At 40.5% G+C, this 17,872-nt stretch overlaps 1 protein-coding gene across 12 annotated transcripts in view; it reads right to left on the reverse strand.

Moving 5' to 3' along the window:
• The window catches only part of DPF3 (double PHD fingers 3), a 274,774-nt gene that overhangs the window by 110,621 nt on the left and 146,281 nt on the right, over positions 1-17,872 (reverse strand). For all 12 annotated transcript variants that reach the window (XR_009152573.1, XR_009152574.1, XR_009152576.1 and 9 more), the window contains exon 3: positions 5,283-5,390. Coding sequence is in view for 3 of the 12 variants with exons in the window: in XM_058161947.1 (XP_058017930.1) it covers positions 5,283-5,390 (108 nt within the window). In the remaining 9 variants the exon portion in view is untranslated. The remainder of the gene's footprint in view (positions 1-5,282; positions 5,391-17,872) is intronic.

Genomic DNA, 17,872 nt, shown 5'->3' on the forward strand with positions numbered 1-17,872 from the left:
CCCCACAACAGTTTCTAAGATACAGTGGAGTTATTCTGTTTGAGCTGGTAAAAGGCATTTATGCTGTTCCTGCGTATGCCTTCATCTCTATCTAAGATTTGCGCTACACATGCACTAAAATGGAATGCCTGCTATGTAATTGCTGCCATGAACCAAAGGCCAGCTACTCAATTTCTATTCCACTCCTTCAGATGAGATTCTTACATCAGTCTATTTCTTTTTGGCTGGCTCTTTAGAAGATAGATAAAAATATAAAAGTCCAGAGTAATCTCTTCATTGTATTCATAAGAAAATGTACCTGAAGACTGGATGGACCTTCATATACTTACAAATAATATCTAACAGAAGTAAAGGAATATGAGCAGAAGCAAGAATTTTCTTATATGCTAGTATTTGCTCTAATCCTTACAAGGCCAGATGAAATCCCACAGGACCTTTTACACCCAGTAATGTACACACACCTACAAATGCCTGATAAAATGGACAAGGTTGTTAACTTGGAGTAGTCGTGTTTTACAAGTTGTCTCAGTGATAACAAAAAACTTAGCAGCCCCCCCCCTTTTTTTTTTTTTTTGCTTTCAAAGACTCCTCCTAAGTCAACAAGCCATCCAAAAAAGACCTTTTGCTCACTAAAACAGATGTGATAACAGAAGCTGAGCTAAGTAAGCCTCGGAATGCAAACAAAGAACTGTGTGGAGGCAGACCACGGAAGTAATCCTTACATGCATTAATGCTAACCTAACTAGCAATTGAAAGAACAGAGCAGAGTCCATTGTCTACCTTGTCCCCATTATATGGTGTTGTGGTTCCAAGTGTGGTTTGAAAGTAGTTGAGCGCAATAACATGGTAGAAAAATGTTTCAGTTAAGCAGTTAGAAACCACACAAAAATATGTTGGTTCTTCGAATTAGACTCTCTCTCTTTTTTGAAGGCCACCTGCTATCTTTCAAGGATAAGCCAAGTCACAGGCAGTTCAAATTCCAGCAATGATATATGAAGGCCTCAGAAGCACAGAAAAAAATAGATAAGCAGTTCCTCATTTTCACTTATACTACTCCATTGCTTATGGAGGAGTACATGATCTTTAGCTCTCCCTAGTTCTGGTTCTCCTTTAGCAGTTCAGATTTACGACCTCAGATTTCCACACTATAAATCAGGAATCGAAGAATGCAGCAATTAGAAAATAAAATAAATATGAATTATTAGACATGCAATTTAGTTAAAATCAGGAAATCATCATCGCTTCTCACCTTGCTAGTTCTATGATACTAGAAATAGTCATGCTTTTCATCTAAATAGCACAGGTAGTAGAGACGTAAGGTTTTGCTAATTTTCATTTATATCTTAGCGTATCTCAGTGAAGGACTTCATATAGTCTATAATACAAGACCTCCCTGTGGAGATAGATTTCCTCTAGCTGTTGGAATTGCTTAGAATTGACAGATGAACAATGTGAAAGTTACTTCCCACTACACCTTTCTTGTGTGCTCATTTGCAAATGGCAGTATCCAATTATGCTAGTATGGTAATAGATGAATGGAACTTTAGGGCACTTTCATAACGAAATCTTTCTACCACTTCAAAATCAAGTCCAAAGATGTGCATTCTCACACCTTTAGAAGCTAAACCAATCAATTTCTATCGTAGCCAAACGAAATTACACAAATAAATTATCTTTCTGTAAGCAACAGTAAAGCTCCACAGAACATGTGGGCTCTTTCATCACAGATATTATCTCCTGGCTTCATTTGACTTAGCATTCTAATTCTGAGGGAAAGATGGTTTGACAGCTTCACAGATTCCATTTCACAGCAATTCCTCAGATTAGCAAATCGCACTGCTGATCCCACTTTAAGCAGAAGCCAGAACTGATCTCAGCTCTTCAGATCCTTTATGTCAGGGGTTCCAACCCCCCCAGTCCATGGACCAGCACCAGTCTGTGGCATGCCAGAAACAGGGCCACGCAAATAAGTGAAGCCCCATTCACAGGACCCAGGCAGCATACGAAACCAGCCCCCTCAGTCCATGGGAAAACCTTTCTCCACCGGTCCCTGATGCCCAAAAGGTTGAGGGGGGTGTCATTGCTTTATCTGTTTCTGCCATACAGTAGCCCAAAGGTCAAGTGCTGAAACTGATGTGAGGGTTGTCTCCTTTTCCCTTCTCCTTGGCAGGAGATCAGCCCACTGCAAAACATCAGACTTCTGTCTGGCATCTTTTCAAGCAACTGTCTCATAAGGGAGGATTGTTGATTTTGTATGGAGTGGGGATGACTGGAGTTTTATTGCGCCACTTGCTGGTATCCCCAGCTCCCACAGCAACCTTCAGGAACCCCATTCAAAGTATCTCTCTTCTTAGGATGTACCTGCCCCCCCACCATCTCCTCTGCTTCAGTCACTCTAGCAACTTGCACCCAAGGTTAGAGCTATTGGGGAGAGCACTGGATTGCCAAATTGCCTTCTAGCAAAAGGCTTTTTAAGTAACAGAGGAAAGGAAGCCTAGAAGTTGCCTCTTGGAGAAACTAATGATTGAATGGTCGGTGAAGATTCTCAGTCATCCAGGTAAAATTACTTGTGGGGTGCCTCAGGGATCAATTCTCTCGCCTCTCCTGTTCAACATCTATATGAAGCCGTTGGACGAGGTCATCAGTGGCTTTGGGGTGAGTTACCAGCTGTAAGCTGACAATACGCAGCTGTACTTTTCCACCCCGGGCCACCCCAACGAAGCTGTCAAAGTGCTATCCCGGTGCCTGGAAGCCGTACGGGTCTGGATGGGGAGAAACAGACTCAAGCTCAATCCCTCCAAGACGGAGTGGCTGTGGATGCCGGCACCCCGGTACAGTCAGCTGCAACCGCAACTGACTGTTGGGGGCGAGTCATTGGCCCCAACAGAAAGGGTGCGCAACTTGGGCATTCTCCTGGATGGACGGCTGTCGTTTGAAGATCATTTGGCGGCCGTCTCCAGGAGAGTTTTTTACCAGGTCCGCCTGGTTCGCCAGTTGCGCCCCTTCCTTGATGCCTTATGCACGGTCACTCACGCTCTTGTCACTTCTCGTCTGGATTATTGCAATGCTCTCTACATGGGGTTACCCCTGAAGTGCACTCGGAGGCTTCAGTTAGTTCAGAATGCAGCTGCGCGGGTGATTGAGGGAGCCACACGTTGCTCCCGTGTAACACCGCTCCTGCGCAGTCTGCACTGGCTACCTGTGGTCTTTCGGGTGCGCTTCAAGGTGTTGGTTACCACCTTTAAAGCGCTCCATGGCTTAGGGCCCGGGTACTTACGGGACCGCCTGCTGTTACCTTATGCCTCCCACCGACCCGTACGCTCACACAGAGAGGGTCTTCTCAGGGTGCCATCCGCCAAGCAATGTCGGCTGGCGGCCCCCAGGGGAAGGGCCTTCTCTGTTGGAGCACCTACCCTCTGGAACGAACTTCCCCCTGGTTTGCGTCAATTACCTGACCTTCGGACCTTTCGCTGTGAATTGAAAACGCACTTGTTTATCCAAGCGGGACTGGCTTAATTTTTTAAACTTTTGAATTTTAATAATTTTAATTGGGGTATTTTATGGGTCAAATTTGACCGTTTTAAATTTTCGGCCATTTATAGAATATGTTATTTTAATCTTTGTTTTAATTTGTATATTGTACTGTTTTTTAATCTGGCTGTACACCGCCCTGAGTCCTTCGGGAGAAGGGCGGTATAAAAATCTAAATAATAAATAAATAAAATAAATAAAATTGCCAGGAAGCTGAGTCATGGCAACTGATTTTCTTGTCGGTCTGAGATATTTCGCTCCCCATCTAAGCAGCTTCTCAACATCTCAAACCAACGAGAAAACCACACGCTTTGCAGAAGAAACCCTGAGGTTGATGCAGGAATAACCCTAAGAATTTTAGGAAGTTGGTACATTCCAGCGACTTTCTGCCTGTTCAGATTCCCCTAACCCAGGGGTCGGCAAACGTAGCTCTTTTAAGACTTGTGGACTTCAATTTCAACAAGTCTTAAAAGAGCCAAGTTTGAAGATCCCTGCCCTAATCAACTTGTTCAGACTGAAAAAGCTGCTTGGATGGGCAGTGAAACATCTCAAACCAACAAGAAAATAAGTCCAGTTGCCATGACTCACTTCCTGATAATAACCGCATGGTTTTCTTGCATGTTCCTCCTGATCAGAAGGAGAGAGAGAGTGCACTAATTGGTTTATGCTGTTCCCTTCCAGCTCTCTACCTTCTGAGGTCTGTAGGAGTGAAAGCAACTTCAAACATAACTTCAAAATGGTCTGGAGGATTGTGGAGTGAAAAGAGCACCAAGTAGCAATGCCCTTAGAAGGATTTATTGAACCCACCACAGCAGAGGTGGATTTCAGCAGGTTCTAACCAGTTCTGGAGAACCGGTAGTGGAAATTTTGAGTAGTTCAGAGAACCGGTAGTAAAAATTCTGATTGGCCCCACCCCCATCCATTCTTTGCCTCCCAAGTCCCAGCTGATCGGGAGGAAATGGGGATTTTGCAGTAACCTTCCCCTGGAGTGGGGTGGGAATGCAGATTTTATAGTATCCTTCCCCTGCCACACCCACCAAGCCATGCTCACCAAGCCACACCCACAGAACCGGTAGTAAAAAAAATTGAAACCCATCACCGTACCACAGTAATGCCTTCTGTAATACCCAAGAGATTTCCTTCCATTCCAAATGTCAGGTTCTTAAAAGGTGGTAGAAAACAAAGTCCTTGCATACGTACTGTAGTTCCCACATCCATACCTGAATTTGGAATGGGCTTTTTAAATTCTGTTGCACATTGCCAGTGGAACAAAAGACAGGTAAAGCTAGACGAGAAGCAGAAAATACACTGAAGTTTGCATTGTAGATTTTTCTTTAGTGGCAGTAGCTAATGCTCTAGTCTACTCCAACAGTAACTTAAAGACACTTAAGGCCTTTTTTTCTTGCATTTTTCAAAGGAAAAGGAAGGGTCCCAGCAACAGGTTGTTATTTTTTTCCCCTGCCTTGTCCATGAATGAGACAGCATTAAATCATGCTTCACTGAAGCAATGTTAAATTGCTATATTCCTTCTTATTCCACCTGGTCCAAGGATACTGTCACCTTCTAACCCTGGAGGAAATTCATGTGACTTAAGGGATTTAAAAGAGAGGCAACAGAAGAGATCAGTAATGAGGACAGCCCATTTCATGCTAATATAGTTTTTTTCCAATTCAAGGATGAACAGATACGATTCACTGGTGGGCAAAGGCAAGCATGGGGAAGAAAAAGAAATGAGCAGGAAGAGCACTTACCAGGTTTAATCTCCAGCAACTTCAGCCTGGAGTCTTCAGGGGGATGCAAACGTCTCTTCTTGCGCCAGCACCGAGCAGGATATGTATAGAGCTGCCCTGGAGCTAGTCCTGAGGGTCAAAAAGAAACAAAAATAAGAGAGTCACAAAGAATAGATGATGGATAGATAAGATAGATAAATAGACAGACAGACAGGCAGACAGACAGACTCTTTTTAAAAAGAGAACAAAAATACAGGTAGCCCTTGACTTACGACCCCAAGCAAACTCAAAATTTTTGTTGCTAAGTGAGACATTTGTTGAGTTTTGCCCTATTTTGTTTCTGACCCACGTTAAGTGAATCATTGCAGTTGCTAAGTTAGTAACACGGTCCTTAACTGAATCAGGCTTCCCGATTAACTTTGTTTGTCAAAAGGTTGCAAAAGGGGAGAGGGTCACATGACCCGGGGACACTGCAACCGTCATAAACATGAACCAGTTGTCAAGCACCTGGGGAAGCGGCAATGGTCGTAATTGTGAAAAAGTTTTTCGGCACTTTTTTTAGTGCCACTGTAACTTTGAACAGTCATTAAAGGAACTGTTGTAAGTCAAGGACTACCAGTATATATATCTTTATATAATGTTTTTCATTTAATATTTAAGTCAGTTTATTTAACAAGGGGGAGGAGCTTTGAGCATATAATCTAGTATACATATGCCCTAATTTCCCACAGTGGTAAACGGCTTGTTCAGATATAGAAAGAGAAATTAGTTCTTCAGACCGCATGTAACTGATGAAGAATACTTCCCGTATCTGTCTTTCTTGCACTCAGAACGGTGTTCCATATCTATTTTCACTGTCCTCCTATTTGTTTCAAAATGACTCATAGAGAATTCAAAAATCAAAATTCAAAAATGACTTTGTTTAGAACAATTCTGGCTCAGTTAGGGTCACAGCTGCATATAGATAGCTGCGTATCATACATAGCTGCATATACGTTCAGGATATGTAGAATAGAATAGAATAGAATTTTTTATTGGCCAAGTGTGATTGGACACACAAGGAATTTGTCTTGGTGCATATGCTCTCAGGGTACATAAAAGAAAAGATACGTTCATCAAGGTACAACATTTACAACACAATTGATGATCAATATATCAATATAAATCATAAGGATTGCCAGCAACAAGTTATAGTCATACAGTCATAAGTGGAAAGAGATTGGTGATGGGAACTATGAAACGATTAATAGTAGTGCAGATTCAGTAAATAGTCTGACAGTGTTGAGGGAATTATTTGTTTAGCAGAGTGATGGCCTTGGAAAAACTGTTCTTGTGTCTAGTTGTTCTGGTGTGCAGTGCTCTATAGCGTCGTTTTGAGGGTAGGAGTTGAAACAGTTTATGTCCAGGATGCGAGGGATCTGCAAATATTTTCACGGCCCTCTTCTTGATTCGTGCAGTATACAGGTCCTCAATGGAAGGCAAGTTGGTAGCAATTATTTTTTCTGCAGTTCTAATTATCTAATTATCCTCTGAAGTCTGTGTTTTTCTTGTTGGGTTGCAGAACCGAACCAGAACCGAACCAGAGGTGCAAATGACAGACTCAATAATTCCTCTGTAGAATTAGATCAGCAGCTCCTTGGGCAGTTTGAGCTTACTGAGTTGGCGCAGAAAGAACATTCTTTGTTGTCCTTTTTTAATGATGTTTTTGATGTTAGCTGTCCATTTGAGATCTTGCGATATGATAGGGTTAGGGTTAGGGGTAGGGGTAGGGTTAGGGTTATACAAGGTATAACGATCACATTAGACCAATGATGGACTTGCAGCACAAATTCCTATACATGATACTATATAGCATAATGCTATGCTATGTGTTGAGAGCATAATCCATCTCTCTCACTTGGCGAATATCAACATGCAGTGAATATGGCCTGGTACCAAAGACTGCAAGTACTGCATTCCATTATGAGGAGATAGAGTCAGTGGCTTAGTCATGGACTCTGAAGCTTAAAAAAGAGCTCAGGTTTTGTATTCTTCTGAAAATAAGCTTCTTTTTTATTTTATTTTTCTCAGCATCTTTGGAAAATCACAGTATAATAACATGACTCAGATTAAAGAAGAGATATGAACAGGTGACACAGAAAAATTCAACCTGGAATTTTTGATCTTTCTGCCTGATAACCCCTGAACAAGCGATAAAGAGTCTAGCTAGATGCTGGCAATGAATCGGTTAATTGTGGCACAGTCTTTATGGATGCAAAAAAACTATTTTCTTCTGTACTGTACAGAAAGTACACAAAGACTACACAAAGTAAAAACATTATCCGCAAATAAGTATTTGGAAGGCAAAAGTAGGCTAACAAGTACGATTTAAAGATTGGGAAGTGGACGCTGGGAACAAATAGTCCTGTTTGCAGGGATTTCTATTTACCAGAACATCAAAGAATACACCACTATAACCGACACCGCGTGGGGACAATAATTTTGCATAGCGCTTCTTTAGTGCAAGAAATAAATAGTAGTAAAATTGATAATGAACTCTACTCACACACCATTCATTCTAATTCTTTAATTCTCATGCTAATGCTCTTAAATATCCAAAATATGAGGCTAGAGGCAGGGAGTCTCAAAAGTGCTTCAGTGCTATGTTTCTATTTTTATATTCCAATTTATAAAGTCCTTTAATTCCCTTACTTAGAGCTGACCTATTTGGCTTATAGAAATAACATATCCTTGCTAGCAGGTAAAATGATCACTTAACTTGGTAGAAATTACATACAATAGCATCTACTAAAAACGGTGCTGAAAATAGGATTAGTTTAACCGATTAAAGCATTTTAACATGTAAGGGGTAATGCCTTCTTTCATGGAAAACAGAACACTGGGAGACAGTTCCACAGAGGAGGGAAGCCATAACCAAAAAGATATCTCTAGCACTTACTACTCACCTTATTTCTCATAGCACTCAGGGAAAAATCTTAGTATACTCTGTACTGTAGGAATTTAGCACCCACCCCCTCCTAGAAGAATGAAATATTTTAGAAAATATTTAAAAGGCAGAATATATTTCCCTGGATGAGAAATGGAGAAACATGTTTTAAAGACGAAGCAACTCCCCCCCCCACCTTTGTCAATGGGCCATTAAGGCCTGAGCCAGTCCATTGTCTACATGACAAAGATAGGATTAGCCCCTACCCATCTAGCAACAGAATCTTACCACATGGCAAGGCTCAAGCAAGCTTGAGAGACAACCTACAACATTAGCTAAGACCCCCACCCCCTGGGAGTCTGACAACCAATCAGGATACTCTTCCTGTGCCCCAGAAAGTTCAAAGCTCAGAAAAAGCATAAAACCAGGGAGCACACAGGATCTTGCCTTTTTTTCTGTTCAGGATCTCAAGCCATGTGATCCTGGCCACCATTAAACCATCTTTCCAAGCAGCCTCCATGTTTCCAGTGTCTTTGTCCCCACTTGGAACTGAACCCAGATGGATATTTCTTCCAACAGTACTAAACGGGAAGGCAGATTTGGAAGCAGATATTCCATTGAGCACCTAAACCACAAATCTTGTAGGAACCCATAAATAGCAACAGCTCTTAGACTTATATACCAGCCCATAGTGCTTTACAGCACTCTCTGGGCAGTTTATAATGAGCACATTTTCTCCAACAATCTGGATTCTCATTTTATCAGCCTCAGAAGGATAAAAGGTTGAGTCAACCTTGAGTCCGGCAGGATCGAATTTCAGGCTGTGGGCAGAGTTAGCCTGCAATACTGCATTCTAACCACTACGCCACCAGGGGTCTTATTAGGGTACATAAATATAGAGCATTGAGCTGTAACTGATCTTCGGACTGTCCAGAAGTCTATGAAGCATTTTCATTGACTTCACCATAAGATTTTCCCAGCAATTGATCTTACTTATGTCTAACCGTAACCTTAAGCCAAGAACAGTACAATATGCAAGAGACTGTACATCATGGGCTTCAAGTAATCCATCTAGGCCTAGGAAAACTCCTGAACTGTGAAGTAAGTTGGTTCTTCAGAAAGGAGGCAACTCTATGCTGAACGTCATTTTCTAGAATAACCAAATACTAAATCTGCAAAACTGCTGCTATCAGCACTGAGAATTACTTTATTTTAATTTTAAACTTTACAAATGAACTAGTTTAACCTGGTAATAGCCCGCCTGAGCGTCTTGTTCAGGTAAGGAAACTATTTTTTTATTTTTTAAAATTTCATTTTGTCACAACATCGACATAAAAAAAACAACACATCATAAAAGAAAAAAACATATATATAAGTAAAAGTATGCAACAGCTATGTTAATTTGATATAATGAAGGGGACAATAGGACAGGAACGGTAGGCACTTTTGTGCTCTTATGCACGCTCCTTATAGTCCTCTTAGGAATGGGGTGAGGTCAATAGACAGTTTTTGGTTGAAGATTTTGGGATTTTGAGTAGAGACTATGGAGTCAGGTAATGAGTTCCAAGCATTAACAACTCTGTTACGGAAGTCATATTTTCTGCAATCAAGTTTGAAGCTGTTGACATTAAGTTTGAATCTATTGTTTGCTCTTGTATTATTGCGATTGAAGCTGAAGTAGTCTTTTGCAGGAAGTTAAGTGATATTGCAATAGATGATTTTGTGTGTTAAACACAGGTCATGTCGAAGTCGGTGGAGTTCTAAGTTTTCTAATCCCAGGATTTCAAGCCTGGTGGTATAAGATATTTTGTTGTTTTTGGAGGAGCGAAGAACTCTTCTAGTAAAATATTTCTGGATGCGTTCGATTGTATTAATGTCAGAGATGTGGTATGGGTTGCATTGGTGATATTGCTAAAAATATACATACATATACTGTATCTCATAAAATTCCCTTTGAAGGTAAGCAATTTATGTAAGTGAAGAAAAAGAGTAATAATTGGTAACAAAAAAAACCCAACTAAAAAACATGACATAACCAAAAAAAAAAAAAGAAGCGACATTGCAAAGACTTTTTTTCCAGAAAATCACTCTCCATTTTACTTGCCTCTTTTAATTTTAAATATTCTGTATTATTTGACACAACAGTGATCAGTCTCATTCGAGACAATGATGAATCCACATACAGATGGGAGATTGAACAACTAGCCTCGTGGTGCAACCAGAACAATCTGGAACTGAACACCCTCAAAACCGTAGAAATGGTGGTAGACTTTAGGAGAAACCCTTCCATATTTCTACCTGTTACAATACTAGACAACACAAGTGTCAACAGTAGAGACCTTCAAATTTCTAGGTTCTACCATATCGCAAGATATAAAATCAAAAACGTCATCAGAAAAGCACAACAAAGAATGTTATTTCTGCGCCAACTCAGAATGCTCAAACTGCCCAAGGAGCTGCTGATATAGTTCTACAGAGGAATTATTGAGTCTGTCATTTGCACCTCTATAACTGTCTGGTTTGGTTCTGCAGCCCAACAAGACAGACACAGATTTCAGAGGATAATTAGAACTGCAGAAAAAACAATTGCTACCAACCTGCCTTCCATTGAGGACCTGTATACTGCAGGAGTCAAAAAGCGGGCTGTGAAAATATTTACAGATCCCTCACATCCAGGACATAAACTGTTTCAACTCCTACCCTCAAAACGACACTATAGAGCACTGCACACCAGAACAACTAGACACAAGAACAGTTTTCCCCTGAACGCCATCACTCTGCTAAACAAATAATTCCATCAACACTGTCAAACTATTTACTAAATCTGCACTACTATTAATCTTCTCATCGTTCCCATCACCTATCTCCTTCCACTTACGACTGTATGACTGTAACTTTGTTGCTTGTATCCTTACGATTTATATTGCTATTGTTTCCTGATTGCTTATTTGTACCCTATGACTATCATTAAGTTTTGTACCTTAGAATTCTTGATGAACATATATTTTCTTTTATGTACACTGAGAGCATATGCACCAAGACAAATTCCTTGTGTGTCCAATCACACTTGGCCAATAAAAAAATCTATTCTATTCTATTCTATTCTTTGTATTTTTTGTAACTATCTTTTTTACTACATACTGTACAGTAGAACCTCTGGTCATGGCCATAATTTGTTCCATAACTTTGGTTGCAACCTGATTTGGTTGTGACTTGAACCTAATTTTGGAAATTTGGCACTTACAAAAAAAATGGCATGGAAGGGAAAATTGGTCACAAAAGAAAAAGTCAATTTTTTGGTTGGAACCTAATTTGGTTGTGGTCAGAAGTGTTCGTGACCAGAGATTCTACTGTATATGGTACAATAAATGGTACAATATCTTGTGTTCAGCATTTTTTCAATCAATCGTTTTTTCACACTCACTTTTTTCCTTATCCACCACCTTTCATCATCCCACCAAACACTTTTTTCCAGAACTTTCCATGCGCATAACTTAAAATTCACACACTTCCCGACAGACTAGAACATAATTATTTTTACCCCATTCAAGAAAATTTCCACATCCTTTTATGTCACCTTTCAATTCATTGTGTTGGTATATTAATCTATTTGTTTTTATTTATTTAGTTGATCAAATTTATTTGTATATATATATATATATGTGTGTGTGTGTGTGTGTGTGTGTATATATATATATATTTGTTTTCTGAGGTTTTCACGGGTATTTGTATGTAGGTCTTTGGTTATTCGGGTTTTCTCCCGCGTAAAATTTTACGCGGAGAAAACCCAATAACCAAAGACCTACATATATATATATATATATTTTGCTCCCAGAAGCACGAAGCTGAAGCCTGAAGATGACGAATGAGACTTGATGAAACGTCGCCAAGACACTTCCAATTTTACACGGAGAAAACCCGAACAACCAAAGACCTATATACAAACACCGTGAAAACCTCAGAAAACAAATATATATATATATATATATATATATATATATATATATATATATATATATATATATATATATATATATATATATATATAATGTATAGAATAATGTATATATATATATATATATAAAATGTATAGAAGTCATTCTGAGGGGTCCTTGGTGCTCTCTAAGCTTGGTTGTTTCTTAGAGAAGTTTCATTACTGTTTCTTGCAGAAGTTTCATTACCCAAACTAGGTCATCATGCACAAAAACAACCAAGCTCAGAGAGCACCAAGAACTGCTCATTCAACCCTGAGCTACAAATATTCTACTTTAGAGGTCATTCTGCTCTCACTCTCTCATTTTGGGCTACTAAATAATGCTTTGCTCATTCTGCCACTTTTTTGTTTATTTCAGGGTGTGATCCTGAATCCCAGAACCTGACTGGACTTGGTGAAACTTCCAAAAAACAGTTGAAGGACTACTTCAACTACTAATTCACTATTTCTAAGCCATTTGATTTGTCCAACAACATGGCTCACATCTCTCTCTCTCTCTCTCTCTCTCTGTGAACTTCTGCAATTATACATCATACTAGAACTAAACTTTTTCCACATCCCCATAGTCTGTCCCCCTTCTGGCTAGAAACTAGAGGAAGTTTCAAGGTTTTGCAAGTGAGACCAGAAGTACATGCAGCACCAATTCTTCTGGGGGTATTGATAGGCTGCTGTCTTTTCTCTCCAAAATTACAGTGGAACCATCCTTGTTTTTTTCTTCTTTGCCAACTAAGTTTATCTGAATCCCTTGATTCACTCTAAGGAGAATGTAGTATGAGATATACATATAGTGATAGACACATACACACTGCATTCAAAAGAAGCATGATTTCCAGAAAACAAAATAGTTAATCACTGAATGGCAGAGCAATTAGAATAATTAGGTGACTTACTGCTTTTACTGTATTTTTTTTACGGAAGTTAAGCCAGGAGATCAAAGGAAGAATCTAAAGATCTCTTTAATATGCTTCAGATGCATGTTACTTCCCCAGCTATCTAGCCACAAAGGTAAAACGCTCAGAGAAACCAATGTTTTTTATATTATAGTGTCACAAATGTGTAACACATGAATGTATTCAGTGATAGTTGTTCTCAAAAACTATGTCAGCAGCATAAGGTTTTGGTCACTACCTTTAAAGCGCTCCATGGCTTAGGGCCTGGGTACTTACGGGACCACCTACTGTTACCGCATGCCTCCCACCGACCCGTACGCTCACACAGAGAGGGACTTCTCAGGGTGCCGTCCGCCAAACAATGTCAGCTGGCGGCCCCCAGGGGAAGATCCTTCTCTGTGGGGGCTCCTACCCTCTGGAACGAACTTCCCCCTGGTTTACGCCAAATACCTGACCTTCGGACCTTTCGCCGCGAATTGAAAACACATCTATTTATTCGCGCGGGGCTGGCTTAAATTTTATTGGGTTTTTATTGGTTTTTTTAAATTTTTATTATGAATTTTAATGGGTTTTTTAGTTTTATATGTTTTAAAGTCTTAGGCCAATGGTGTAATAAGTTTTTTTAATTCGGGTTTTAATTGTATATTGTATTGTTTGTTTTATTTTGGCTGTACACCGCCCTGAGTCCTTCGGGAGAAGGGCGGTATAAAAATCGAATAAATAAAATAAATAAAGAAATAAATAATAACAATTCTCTTGAGAGCCTGGATTTATTAATTTATCTTCTAATATGCTCTCATCCTTCAAGATAACAATACACACACACATGTACATGCCCAAATACACACATGTGCGCGTGCACACACACATACACACACTCCACTACCGGAAGCTTAAAATACCAGAGGCTCATAGGTAGAGTCGTCACCCAAAACTCAAGTTTTAAACTGACCAATCTGAGCATAGCTTAGATTGACTACAGGATAACCTATGGCTCAATACCCCACAGACACATCTGCGGATCCCTGGCACTATATAAATGAAATGGGATTGTGGAAGATAACACCTGAAGTCAACTAATGACAGCTTGCACAAGATTCAGGCCATCAACATGCCCTGGCAGTCGTTAGAAACCCTGCTGGCATAGTGAGCTGGTCAAGGAAGGCATGGAGGCTGTTGATATGAAAACCTGGAAGTTCCTTTCAATGTACAGAGGTTTCCACTCCAAGTCCCACACCCAGAGACTATACAACAACCAGAAAGAGGGTGGGTGGCATCTAATAAGACTCAAAGCCACTGTCCTGGATGAAACACAGAGCATCCAAAAGTACATCAGCAAGATGCCACCTAAAGATAATCTGATGAGAGAATGTCTGAAGCAATAGCAATAGCACTTAAAATTTATATACCACTCCATAGTGCTTTACAGCACTTTCTGAGCAGTTTACACATTTCAGCATATTTCCCCCAACAATGTGGGTCCTCATTTTACTGATCTCAGAAGGATGGAAGACTGAGTCAACCTTGAGTTGGTCACAGGGGTGAAATGCTCCCGGTTCAGACAGGATCGACCAATCCGGGAGTGATGGTGGCGGGTGGTTCGGAGAACCAATAGCAAAAATCCCTGCCCCCCCGTCCGCTGCCAATGCCCAGCTGAGCCACGCGATCATCAGAGTCTTTTTTTTTTACTTTTAAAAGCATTTTTTACAACCTCTTCAGCCGAATAGGTTGTTTAAAAAATGCTTTTAAAAATTATGAAAATGTTGGAATGTGCAGAAATGAGTAAATTGACATTAGAAATTAGAGAACAGGAAGATAAACAATTCTATAAAATATGGGTTCTCTTTTATCAGTGGTTAGAGAGAGATGTTAAAGAGATTTAAGTAAGATTGTATAATGAAAATGTCAAATTATATGATGGAGTTTGGGGAATGAGATTGGAGATGCTTAACATTAAATTAAGAAAGCTGATTAGAATAGAGAGAATGAAATGTTATTCTTAATTGAGATTAATTGATTAAAATGTTGAGAGATATATTATATTGATTAAAAAAAATAAGATTGATAAATTAGTTGTAATGAACAGGGTGATCTGCACAAAGACTGATGACCAACTCACCGACGCAACGTATTTGGATTGAAGATTGTTTTATGTATGTGTGTTTGTAAAAAATAAAAAAGTTTTTTTTAAAAAAAAGGGAAAAAAAGGCTCTGACAATCCCAGCTGAGCAGAGGCTTTTTTTTTTACTTTTAAAAGCATTTTTTTACAACCTCTTCGGCCGAATAGGTTGTAAAAAAATACTTTTAAAAGTAAAAAAAAAGATCACCCCCCCTCCATGCTGTTCTACTTACCCCATGCCTCCTTTTGCCGTACACTGCACACACACACCTTGCATTTAGTGCATGGTGTGCAGTGTGCATGCGCGCACAGTGCGTATGTGCAGTGAAACCGGTAGTAAACCGGTTCAGATTTCACCACTGGTCGGTCAGGATTGAATTCCTGGCTGTGAGCAGATTTAGCCTGCAATGCTGCATTCTAACCACTGTGCCTTTGTGGCTCAGAGGCAGACATGGGAGGAAGAGCAAGTGAAGGAAATGCTATGGCAAAATAAGACCTTGCATGGGGTGTTCCTTCAACTGACAGCTGAGGTGGCAGACATTGGGAATTCTACTAGTGGCTGAAAAGAGCTGGACTAAAAAAAAAAGAACAGGCACTGATCATAGCAGCACAATAACAGGCACAAAGTACAGATCCATAGAAGCAGGGGTCCACCACCCTAGACAGGACTCAGGGTATAGGCTATATAGAGGGACATCAGAGACAGTCCAACATGGTAGATTGCAAATGCAGGCAGGAATAGCATATACTGAATGGCACAACCAAGTACAGGAATATTTGCACAGTGTATGGGCTACACTCTCCGACGTCCAGATGGGAGATTCTACAGAAGACCATGGAGAATAAGAGGGCTAAGATCCTGTGGGACTTCCAGATCCAGACAGACAGGCATGTGCTGGTAAACTAACCAGATTTCGTGAGAATAGACAAGGATTAAAAGACAGCAGCAGTGATAAGATGTAGTGGTATCATGTGTGTATGTGTTTGTGAGTCTGTGTGTGTGTGTAAATACACATGTGTATACACAGAAATACATATCATTGGCACTGCTACATCTATCACACATACAAACATGCATGTACAGTATATAACAATGGTGGCGAACGTTTTACTCACTGAGTGCCGAACAGGTCTGTGCTTCACGTGCTTTGCGCACACGGGTGCCATCCGTGCTAATGCACGGTTCCTCCCCCATGCCCTGTGCATGCAACCGCACCATCTGCCGATGCGCCCAGCTTTTGTGCACGCCCCCAACCATGTGCTGGGCGCACAACCACAACATTTGTGCATGCACACAGCCTTCATGTGTGCACCCCACCATGTGCTGCATGCACTATCTGTGCATATGTGTGGTTTTTGCACACATAATGCATGTGCAAGAATGCTATCTGTACATGTGCGCGCTGTGCACCAATATTCTTGTGCACATGCGCAAATGTGCGCGGGAGCTCCGAAGACCAGCTGGGTCTCCTGAACGTCATGCATGCACACCGCAGGCCCAAACACCAGTTGGGCAACAGCTTGCGTGTCCAGAAAAATGGCTGTGCATGCCACTTCTGGCATGCGTGCCATAGGTTCGCCATCATGGGTATATAATATCAGCCTATGGAAAAATCTACGCGACGTTTTATCCTTTAAGAATAAAGTCTGCCTTACCTACAGAAAATGTGAAAAAACTTCTCCTGAAACTGTTTTCTCCCCCCCCCCACCAACCCCTCTACACCTCTCTCCTTTTTCTTAATGCTTTTATTATAGGTCTTCAGGCAAGTGCGATGCCTATGTACTACCAAATACAGTCTGGGCTATCAATTTTACTGCTGGGGAAAGTGTACCTTCCTTATATAAACAAGGAAAATCAATTCAGGAGTTTTCTGTCTGACTGCAAAACTGATTAAATCAGGTTCTCTAATAAGATCAGATTGAGAAATTGACTAGAGAATGGAAGGCAGGGAGCATTTCCTATCTGTCCTTTCCCCCACAGACTTGGCAGACAGGAAAAGATTAGTTTGGTTTAAGGTATTTTTTTAAAGCCACATCAAGTGCACATGGATGAAATTTTTTGGAGGGGGGGAAATAAAAAAAAAACAAACACTCCACAGGTGAATAGCTATTATATAGCTATAGCTATATAATAGCTATTATATGAAACTTTTTTTTTTTACTACAGCCTTCTTTAGAAGCTACATATGCTGTGCTCATATTCTAAAACCTGGGCACTTAAACATGGGGTCATTGCACCACTCCAGAATCAGCTCCACAACTCTGTAATCATTGCCTGTGTTTGGAGCTACTTGATTTATTTCTGGCTCAGCACTGAAATCCTGTCAAATGACTGGGCAATCTGTTGTTGTTGTTTTTCTCCCTGGGGCAGAACTCAGGCCTCGCTCCACCTCCAAAACACAGGCTTCAGCTGATGTCACCATTTCTGGATGCTTTTTCTGAATGTCTCTGTTTCTGGGTGGCCCTGAGAGATATCAGCACAAGTAGCCATACTTCCTGACAAAGTCTTTAATTTGTACTGTTTGTGAGCTTTGTCCAGTGACATTGGTAATCATCTATGCCCTATCATCTGCTGCTGCACTGAGCAAATTTGCACAAACTTTAGGAGAGGATTGTTGCTTTTCTTAGCTCAGCAAAAGAGACACGGAAGGACCCAAGCTGGTAATAAAGTGAAAAAGAGTT

This window comes from Ahaetulla prasina, chromosome 1 (genome assembly GCF_028640845.1).
Source record: "Ahaetulla prasina isolate Xishuangbanna chromosome 1, ASM2864084v1, whole genome shotgun sequence".
Lineage (NCBI taxonomy): Eukaryota > Metazoa > Chordata > Lepidosauria > Squamata > Colubridae > Ahaetulla > Ahaetulla prasina.